This window comes from Spinacia oleracea, chromosome 2 (genome assembly GCF_020520425.1).
Source record: "Spinacia oleracea cultivar Varoflay chromosome 2, BTI_SOV_V1, whole genome shotgun sequence".
NCBI classification, from domain to species: domain Eukaryota; kingdom Viridiplantae; phylum Streptophyta; class Magnoliopsida; order Caryophyllales; family Amaranthaceae; genus Spinacia; species Spinacia oleracea.
The window spans coordinates 15,983,396-15,994,759 of record NC_079488.1 but is presented as its reverse complement, the minus strand read 5'-3'; the positions used below and the strand labels follow the sequence as shown (position 1 = coordinate 15,994,759).

Genomic DNA, 11,364 nt, shown 5'->3' with positions numbered 1-11,364 from the left:
CAAACCTCTAAATTGGCCAAATCCTCTAATTTTTTTCCAATCCTCTAACAATCAAACACCACCAATATCAACCATTACTTTTAACGAACACTCGTATTAGTTACCCACTACTTTGACAGCTAACTGTTACCCGTTACTATTCACCGCTACTCAGTACCCGCTACCCACTACCGCTAATTGTGTCGAACACGGCCTTACTCTTATTAGTTTTTTGGGTATTTTGATTTTTGAGGAAGGTTTGCCCTTCTATTCTTCCCCCTCTCTAAGTTCCTAGCCTATTAACCTAGGCCTGATTGATCCGCACGGGATTTCAATTTGGTAGGACACTTCATCTTAATCCTAACACTTATAAAGCCTTGAACTTCTATTACTATTCACCAATAGTGTAATTACCTATATACCCCCAATTTTCTTCTTTGCTTTTTTTGTCTTATTGTTATCAATAGTATAATGTCTATTTTCACATTTCTTTTTGTCTTTGCTTTTAAAGCCTTGAACTTCTGTTACTATTCACCCAATAGTGCAATTACTTATATACCCCCAATATTTTTTTTGTCTTATTCTTATCAATAGTGTAATATTTTCACCTACCTTTTGTTAGGTTATGATACATATAACTGAATATAAATCATGCGGAAAAACCATTAAAGCCAGGAATCCAAATTAATTGCCACATAACAATTAGCATAATTAGGATGCATACTCTTTGTAGCGTGCCCTCCCTTGTTGCGCCCGAACCGAATAAGAACAAGTCTTTAGGACTCCAAGTGTCGTCCCTCCGTAGAAAGTCCACAGCACATCCGGATCCGCCTTAAGTTTGACTAACTAGAACTGCCCTTAAGGTACTATAATTTTCGGTTGATTTTAAGGCAAATAGGTGACTGAATTTTTCCTTAAAAATTCTCTCTTCTTGAATACTTAAAACTCATTATAAATTGTGAGCATTAACCACATATTTATAGGCTATGGAAAAGGTATTGGAATCCTACTAGAAAACGAATTAATTAACTAGAATCTAATTAAAACTCTATTAATTAATTTATCCATTAGGAATAGGAATTTAATCATTAAACAAATCCTACACGATTTAGGTTTCGTACGAAAGCACAAACACTCACACGAGCATGACCCGCGTGCGCGCAGGCCATGCCCGCGCAAAGCCCACGGAGCCACGAAGCCCACGCGAGCGCGCTGCAGCATAGGCGCGCGCTGGGCCTGCCTTGCGGTGGGCCTGGCGCAGCCTTGGGCTGTTTGTGTGGGCCGGCTTCGCGCTGGGCCTTCGTCTAGCAAGCTCGTCCGATGCTAATTCGTACGACGCGCTTCCGATTAATTTCCCGATTCCGGAATTCATTTCCGATACGAACAATATTTAACATTTCCGATTCCGGAATTAATTTCCGTTTCGAACGAATATTTAATTTTTCTATTTCCGGAATTATTTTCCGATTCCGATAATATTTCTGATTCCGACAATATTTCCGTTTCCGGAAATATTTCAGATTCCTGAAATATTTCCATTTCCGATAATATTTTCCGGTACGTACCATGTTTTCGTTTCCGGCAACATCTACGACTTGGATAATATTTTATATTTCCGATACGATCCATATTTCCGTTTCCGGCAATATCGTCGTTTCCGGAGTATTCATTTCTTGCTTGTGACGATCTCAGCTCCCACTGAAACCAAGATCCGTCGATTCCGAATATTCATAGATGGAGTATTTAATGCCATTAAATACTTGATCCGTTTACGTACTATTTGTGTGACCCTACGGGTTCAGTCAAGAGTAAGCTGTGGATTAATATCATTAATCCACTTGAACTGAAGCGGCCTCTAGCTAGGCATACAGTTCACTTGATCTCACTGAATTATTAACTTGTATAATTAATACTGAACCGAATTTATTAGATTTACCATTAAATGCATACTTGGACCAAGGGCATTATTTCCTTTAGTCTCCCACTTGTCCTTAGGGACAAGTGTGCATTTCCTAATTCCTTTGTCACTCGATGCTTGCTCTTGAACATAAGGTAAGAGTTGTCATCCTTATTATGTCCATAGGTGTTTCTCGGTTTCAGAGTTCAACTGATCAAATAAACAGATAATCATAGCCTATGATTCATCTGAGCACGGCCATGCATTTACAGTTTCTAGCTCTTCGAGTGGTCTTGTACAAATTTCAGCATCTTATCCCGATTTATGGGAGGACAATCCCAATCTTGCGATCTTGAGATTAGACTTTGTTTCATAGGTGATTACCCGAGCGTTGCCTTTATAGCCTCCTTTTACGGTGCGACGGTGGACAACGTCAAAGTAAGCAGTTTTCAAACAAGTAATCTTAAATCACTCAGGTATTGAGGATTAGTGTCTAATAATTTTAATGAAATTTACTTATGATAGATTTTCATCTCTTACAGTAAAGTTTCATAGGTCTGTCCGATACTAGTCTTCCCAAAGTAAGTATCTATGAAAATGATTGCGACATTGCCATGTCCACATAGTTCAAGAAACAGAACTACTAGTCATCTTGCATTCTAGTCGTCTAACGTTTTCTATGCGTCCATCTTTATAGAAAACTCCGACCAGGGACCATTTTCAACTTCTGACATTCAAGTTCACTTGATAGACATTTCTTAGTCACAGGACTGGTCCTGACAGTCTATCTTGAATATATCGCCAAATTGAAGGGACTCATCATTTAATACTAAACCAAGATTAAATGGAATATGAAAATATATTTCATATATGATAAATGTTCAACCCCAATGTTTTACAACCATGGGCCTCGAACCCATCTTTAAAACAATTAGTGAAATTCAAAACTATGCTTGATTTCCAGTGCCACAATGTGAGTGTTGTTTCTCACTTGTTGCATAGGTTTAGTTATCACGCTTTGCCAATCTTAATATCCTTTTCATCGAATGTTCTTCGAGATATGATGATAAGATCTTTTGAGTATGTTTATTTTGTGATCTAGTCTTTCTTACTACAATTGTGGTTCTACGCATTTTGCAATGAAGAACCATCAAGCCAACAGCCATGTGATCTACCCAAGTTAAGTGAAGAACTCTTTAACATAAACAACCCTGTTTTATTGCTTCTTAGGCAATAATTACTTTTACTTCAATTGTTTAGGTTGCTAGTGATTCTTTGTTTGGATTTACTTATCCATGCAGTTCACGGATATATGGAAGACTTTCAGCTGTATCTTAGAACATAGAAATTAGTATTTAATTTCCCACGCAAAACTCATGGTCTTCAATCCATGTTTCCATTTCAAAACACGATGCTCTGTAGCTCGTTCTTGCCAATGGTTAACTCCAAAAGGATCTTGCTTGATCCTTTGCCAGTGTTTATGCGTGTAGCATCAATATTTAGCATATCTTTATTTCCTTGAATCAAGAACTAATCTTATGTACCTTTTCAAGTACCATAAGTTTTTCTTGTTCTCAATCTAGTTGATCTTTACTTAGATCAATAGAGATTGGTATATGTTCGTCATGCCTAAAGTCACACGATACGTTTTTGGCGATCCTCATATTACATCATACATGATAAATTCTTTTGCAGAATGATTCCCAATTGAATTCTATTCATGTAACTTTAGCTCATCTAGTTTCAGTAGATACTAAATCCAGCTAAATTCTTTGACATACAATATAGGTGAAGAATCTCATTAGATTCTTTGATGTTTAACTTAGTAAATGCTTATACATAGTTCAAACATTCTTTCCTTAGATTTATTCACATGAGTCGAATGTCTCCAATGGAGTCTTTCGTGTTTGATTTAGTAAATGCCATTACTTAATCCAAAACAATAATATAAGATCTTAGTAAATAGATCTTAAAACTCAGTATGTACTAAGTTTCGCCTGGTCCATTATTGATGAATAATTTCAAATCTAAGTCATTAGTATTTGAATGTTATTTCACAATAGAGAGATATGTGTGTGATACACATAGGGCCAATTAACTTTTACGTACTCCCACTAAACTTCTTATATATCTATAAGAATCATGTACTTTTTATGAAACTAAAATACTTATTAGCTTCACTAAAATACAGTTCTAATTCCCAATTGCTTGCTTAAATCTGTACTTAGATTTCATAAGCTAGCTTTCCTTTTCAAGTATTTATTTGGATCCACAAATCCTATGACATGCCACGTACATAGTTTATTCCAACATTTGATTGAGGAATACGTTTTTACATCAAATTGACATATGTACCAATATGCAATCATTGCTTGATTTATAGACTTGAGCATTACGATTATGCATGAGGCTTCAACACAATCCTCGCCGTAAATTGTTTGCAACCTTTAGCAACTAATCTAGCTTTGTGTCGTGAACATAATTCCATGTTTGATGGTTTTTATCCTTAAAACCAATTTGCAACCAATAGGTGTTAACCTATTCTTCAAATCAACAAAATTTCAATTTTGTCATCAAAAACTTGGTTATGTTTTATGGCCTTTAACCATCTAAAACATTTGAGTCTATATATGGCCTTTGAAATATTTTAGGGAATCTAGGTTTCGTCATAGCTTTCTTACAAGTCACAAACTCATTAATCTACATGATAATAGTATGACTGCAAGTTGTAGGTTTCTTCACTATCTATTAGAAGAATCTCATAGCTTTCGTGACCTGAACTCCATGTTTCTTCACTATCTAATAGAAAAATCTTATAGTTCAGCGACTTGAACTCTATGCCTACTTGGGTATAGAACATCAAACAATAGAACATCAATAGCCACTTGAAAGTCCTTTGAATATTCCGTTCTCCTTGAAGCACTTGTAAAGTCTTCTAAGAGATGTCTATTCTTTAACGCCACTTCTAAAGTTCTTAAAGAATAAGTATTCGGATTTTCTGAAGAACTTCGAAAAGCCTCCGGAATGTCCGTTTATGTTTGTGTTTGCCTCGAAGACTTTCGAGGTCTATTTTCTCCCACTTGTCATTTTGGAAACGAATCTCCAAAAGGACATTATTTTGAGCAAACAAACATTATGTTCTCAAAACTTCATGGTAGAAACAATACCCTTGTGTCTCATTTGAATAAATCACAATGAAACATATATCTATACTTGGGCCTTAGTTTGTTGAATAACAAACACTAAGCTCCCACTGAGTTTAGGAACTCTTTAGATAGAGGCGAATGTAGTCAATCACCCCCTTAACTTTCCTAGAAAGTGTAATTGACCCCTTTACCTTTACAACGTAACAAATTGGCCCCGTTAGTTTGATCACATGTGAAATCAGGCCCCAACTACATTTTCCGGTCAATTTGTAACCGGAAAATGCTGACATGGCATCATTTAATATTTTAATTGTTAAAAAAGAATCTCAATACAAGTATACACTACCAGAAATCCAGAATACGTGTATTCCACTTTAAATACAAACAAGTACACAAAATCCAAAGGCCCAAATAAAGCGTTAATTAAACATAGGGAAAAACATCAGCATCCTTTCTCGTCGATCTCCTCTAAACCCTTCTCCAAAGCACGCCTTCTTCTCCATGGATGATCCTGGTAAGTTTATGCATTCATCTGTTCTTGTTTGGTGCCTACAAATCATTTGCTACTACTCACGAGCCATAAGCGATAATCTGTATATGAATTAGGGCATTCTTATTTTTCAAAATTTTGTTCCTGAAAGATCCATGTATAAATGCTTCTATTGCAGTTTATAAATTATAGTTTTGTAGATTCTATTAACTTAAAAAAACATAATTGTGTAGACATGAAGAATGGAAAACACATAAAGAGAAATATGACCTCCATCTCAATACACGTCCATTGGTAGTATCTTCATTGTTCAGATAAAAATCTATTGCAAGTATCGGGACCCTTAAACATGACATCCAACTATTATTTCTGTCCTTAAATCAGCTATCTTCAAGTATCACAACCATTAAATATACCATCAACATATAGGAGAATCTGTAGAATTTTCAAGTGAGCATACTTCATCAGTGTTATTCTGCATACAACTATGATTGACTATGTACGAAACAAACATCTTGTGCCAATTTTTTTTTTTTTTTGTGTGTGTGTGTGAGATAGGTGTACAATCTGCTAATATTGCCAATATTGTTAACTTTAAGTGCTTCTATGGAGGACAATGGAATCTGGACAGAGAGGAATTGTGTTATATAGGTGGTAATATTATAGAGGGCCCATTGGATATTTGTGAATTGACTTTGAGGAAAGTGAACAACATGTTTAAGAAATTATATAATCATGGAGCTGCTGATTGTTTTTATCTAATTAAAGGGAAAGGCTTTCAAGTTCTATTCGATGATGAAACTATGGAAGAGCTTCGAATTGAAGGGGTTACACATGGGGAAATCGAGTTATATTTAATAGGCCAAGATGTGCTTCATGTGAATGTTAGTGTAGATTTTTTGGAAGAAATTGATTTGTCAGGGAAATTGGAGAAAAATGTGGAGAGTGTTGATTTTTCGGCTTATGAAACCACAAATGGTGATCATGACGATCAAATGATTGAACAGACTTCTGTGAGTGAGCCTGAAGAGATAATTGATGATAAGGATGCAGGTAGCAGTGATGAAGAATTTATTGCTGCAAAAAATAGGAAAAAGGAATGGGTATGTAGAAGATAAAGCTCTGGAAAAAGACAAATCATGAAAGAGAAAGAGGAAATACAAAGAAAATCAAATACCGAAGAAAATAGTGATGGTGTTGACAAACATACAACATATGGGGTAAAAGATGATTACTGGGGTGAAGACGAAAGCGAACTCGGAGTAGGTGAGCAAGGGAGTTTTTGGGAAAGAGATTCAAATGATGAAGGGCCACTCAATGCTAGTGATGATGAGGAGAATCCTGAAATTCCTGAAAAATGTGAATGGAGTCTATATGACCCTAATACACAATTTGGTTTAGTACAAATAGAATAAGGGCAACTTTTTGGAGAGGCTGATGTCCTGAGGAAGGCACTGATCTATTATAGTTGTCAAACGCAACATGCTTGGAATTATTGTCATAATGAACGTGACAGAATACTTGTAAAGTGTAAGTCGTATCCATCATGTAGTTGGAAGCTTAGTGCACGGTTTAAAAAAGAAGTCGGATGCTTGCAAATAATATTTTTAAAGGATGGATGGCAGCGGGTCCAGGACCCTACCCGGACCCTGTCAGACCCTACCCTAAAATTAGGGTATGGATCTTTATTTTTTAGACCCTATAGGGTAAGGGTAGGGTATGGGCATATGCTGTTTTTTTTAGGGTAGGGTAAGGGTCTTAATTTTTAAACCCGTACCCTACCCATACCCTACCCTCGGACCCTTAAGACCCATACCCTACCCATACCCTATATTTAGACCCACTTAAATTTTGTTATTTTTATGTATTTCACTTTTTTTGTAGGATCTTGATGATGAAGTAGATGATGATATGGACGATAACTACTACTAAAGTACTGAATGGATGCCTATTTATTAACATTAATGTTGTGTATTTGAGAATGTGGGATTTTGTAATTTATGAGCTTCGTACTTTAAAATGTATTGTGTTTAAGGAAAGACAAGGATAATTTTTGAAGACTAGCTATTTATTTGTTTTAAAATGCCTTATTAATCGTTGTTCTTGTATTATTTTTGCATATTACATATAATTGCATACAAAAAAGGAAATAAAAGTTATAGTTTTACGTGGACCCGCATAAGACCCTAGACCCTACCCATACCCTGTCGGACCCATAGGGTCCGGGTAAAGGTCTTATAATTTTAGACCCTATAGGGTAAGGGTAGGGTATGGGTATATGTCAAAAAGTTAGGGTCCGGGTATTACTAGACCCTACCCAGACCCTACCCATTGCCATCCCTATCATGTACATACTTGCATGCCTACCATGATAAACAAAAGGGTGGGTACTAATTTTCTTGCAGAGGAGTACCAAGAGAAATTACTCAAGCATCCAACATGGAAGATAAAACTTTTCATCAGAGATGTTCAAGACACATATGGAGTGAAGATTACTAGGTGGCAAGCTAGTAGAGCTAAAAAGAATGCTTTATCTGCATGTGCCAAAGTAGTAGGAAAACAATATGAATCCCTAAGAGATTACATGTATGAATTAAAGAGGTCTAATGTCGGGACTAATATATTCTTAAAACTAAAGCCTCACATATCCAAACCTATTCCACAATTTCACATGTTTTATATCAATTTTCCTGCACTAAGGAACGGATTTTTACATGGATGTAGGAGGGTCCTTGGCTTAGATGGTGCATTCCTCAAAGGCTACTGTAAAGTAGAGGTAATTAGTGCCATTGCAAAAGATGCAAATAACCAAATGTTTCCTGTAGCATGGGCCATTGTCGAGTCAGAATCGATAGAAAGTTGGTCTTGGTTCCTTGAAAAATTGATGAATGATTTAGCCATGGAAAGAGGAAAGGGTTGGACTTTTTATTCTGATCAACAAAAGGTATGATGTTTATTTTCTTCTATATATTGCATACATCTTCTTTTTTTACTAATTAAATACTAACAATGATTAATTTTAGGGGTTAGTACCTGCAATAGCTAAACTGCTTCCGCAAGCTGAGCATAGGCTCTGTGCAAGACATATTTTCACAAATTGGATTAAGACCATCAAGGGATCCCCTTTGCATAAGCTGTTTTGGAGTGCTGTGAAAGCATATACCAAGGAGGAGTTTGAAAATTCAATGAACAAGCTACGACAACAAAGTGCAAAAGCTTACACAGAGATGTGTGAAAGAAATGTGCAAAGGTTTTGCAGATCTTTTCACACAAAAAATGCATGCACTGGTGTCACTTGTAACAACATGGCAGAGACATTCAATTCTTGGATCATTGAAGCTAGGGAGAAACCAATATTGACAATGTTAAAAGACATAAGGAGGCAAGTTATGTCTAGAATGGTTGAGAAGAAAACGCAAGCTATGAAGTGTAATGGCATTGTTACACCAAGAATTCGAGCAACATTGAATGATAATAAGCAAGCTACACGAAATTGGAGAGCTATTGAGGCTAATACAAATGTTTATGAGGTGCAACACATCCATAACAGTAAGTTAACATATGCTGTTAGATTGGAGCAAATGGTGTGCGCATGTAGATATTGGGATGTAACTGGAATTCCATGTGAACATGCACTAGCAGCAATATGTGCTAAGAGCAAAATTCCTGAGAACTATGTGGCTTCTTGGTATAAAAAGGAAACATAGGAGACATCTTATTCATTCTCTTTAGAGCCTTTGAATGGACAAGTTTTATGGACGAAAGTTGAAGGGGGGCCGATTTTCCCAAGTGATCCTCGGGTTAAGTATGGGCGGCCAGCAAATAAAAGAAAAAAAGGATTCAGTGAAACAAAGCGTAAAACTCGACAGTATAGGGTTCCCAAGGGTGGAAAACAAAGGTGTTCTATTTGCAAAGAGCTTGGCCACAAGTGTCGAACATGTCCTAAGAGGATGGTTGGCGAGCAATCAGGAGAAACTTAAGATTCATAAGTGCCACTACACCTCAACAGTGACTACATCATATACTTAGATCACCATCTTTCTCATAAGAACTTATATCTATTTTTGACTTTGTAACAATGGTTTTTAATACTACTTGTATTTTATTCAACTATCTCGATTGTTTCTGTTGTTTTTATTTGTATTTGAATTTGACTATGTGTGACCAGAGACATAGAGAATTATCACTTAATTTGACTATGAAAGTTTTGATTTAACTATCTCAATTGTTTAAGTTGTTTTTTCTAGTTTTCAGAGAACCAGATTGAGTTACGAAAGACTACAAATACTGTGCAAGTATTGTATAAACAGGACCTAAAATTCCCTTTTTAGAACCACACCAAAACTGTAAACACCAGACTTAATTGTACATATACATGACGTCATTAGCTTTAATTATTTTGTAAGTTCATTAATCTGGAACACCAAAAGAATTTCTAAAAATATTTTTAATTTTGTTTTTTTAATTTGGGAGCAATAAGAAACTTGAATTAATCCAAAAAAATATAGTAGCACATAATCACACATGAGATTGAAGACATGCAAAAAAGAAAACACATCCAACATATCTTGCTTACTAATATATAAAGCAAACCACTTATCCCCAAAATCAAATAAATGACCCAACTCATTTAATCAAACCCACAATATATTCAATAAAATAATGAATCAATTAGTAATTTTAGATGATTTTTCATCAAAGAAAAGCTTAAAAAAGTAGCTTAAACATGAGCAGATCAGGCTGGTCCTTGATATTTAAACAAAAATTGTAAGTTAAAGAAACAGAGTAGTCATATCATGGGGAAAGGCAAGAGAGTACCTGGAGATGGCTGATATGCTCCCATTGATGTCGTCTTCGACTCGATTTACAATTTTGTTTGTCTTCGATTTCAGCCCGAAATAATCAGCGTGGAATTTAGGAGATTTGTCTGTGATAGTGAGATCTAGGAAAAAAATACCAATTGCCAGGGAGTGTGGTTGTGCGCTCATGAACTCAAAGAAGATGAACAGTGCACCAAAATAAATAGCTTGAAGACAAATATAATTTGTTGACAGGGAAGACTAATGGAACTCACAATTACTCCTTGTTTGTCTCAATGAAGAATGTTATGCGTACAACTCCGTATATACATACAGCTGTACTTTTTTATTTATTTGTTATTGTATTCTGGTAGTATATTTTTGTATTTAGATTTTTTTTAACAATTAAAATACTAAATGATGCCATGTCAGCATTTTCCGGTTATAAATTTACCGGAAAATAAAGTTGGGGCATAATTTCACATTTGATTAAACTAACGGGACCAATTTGCTACGTTGTAAAGTTAAAGGGGTTAATTACACTTTCTAGGAAAGTTAAGGGGGTAATTAGCCACATTCGCCCTTTAGATATATTATGAAAAGATATTCTAAAATTACTTTTTAATAGCTTTGACGAATTTGGTTTAGTTTGGTGGTAGTTGAGCATTTTGTTTAGAAATTATAGGAAACTTCTTTATGATTCATCATTGATCGAATCAAGTACTAATTGACTTCGCTCATTCCAACTTAGGTATGCCATATCTTATGGAGCTAGATCGTGAAATTACAACACACAATCATTGATGATCATTTAAAGTAATCATTATCATGATCTAACCTAGATCTTTATGATTTCTTGCCATGCGGATTTTATACTTCTGAATCTTTGAACTAGCCAAACGGATTCAAACTTATATCACTTTGAGTAATAAACCAATATTCACTCAAATTTAGGTGAAATAATAAAGTCATAAAATCTTTCTTTAGCTTTGAACTCTATTGTCTAGGAGTTCTAACAATAGTTCATATCTTTTGTTACTTTCTACAAGTAAG

At 35.4% G+C, this 11,364-nt stretch overlaps 1 protein-coding gene across 1 annotated transcript; it reads left to right on the top strand.

Annotated features, from left to right (window-relative positions):
• Positions 1-7,880: 7,880 nt before the first annotated feature.
• LOC110775905 (uncharacterized) lies at positions 7,881-9,219 on the top strand. Its single transcript, XM_021980501.1, has 2 exons — positions 7,881-8,456; positions 8,536-9,219. The coding sequence occupies exons 1-2, from the start codon at positions 7,881-7,883 to the stop codon at positions 9,217-9,219; spliced, it is 1,260 nt and encodes a 419-aa protein (XP_021836193.1).
• The last annotated feature ends 2,145 nt before the right edge of the window (positions 9,220-11,364 follow it).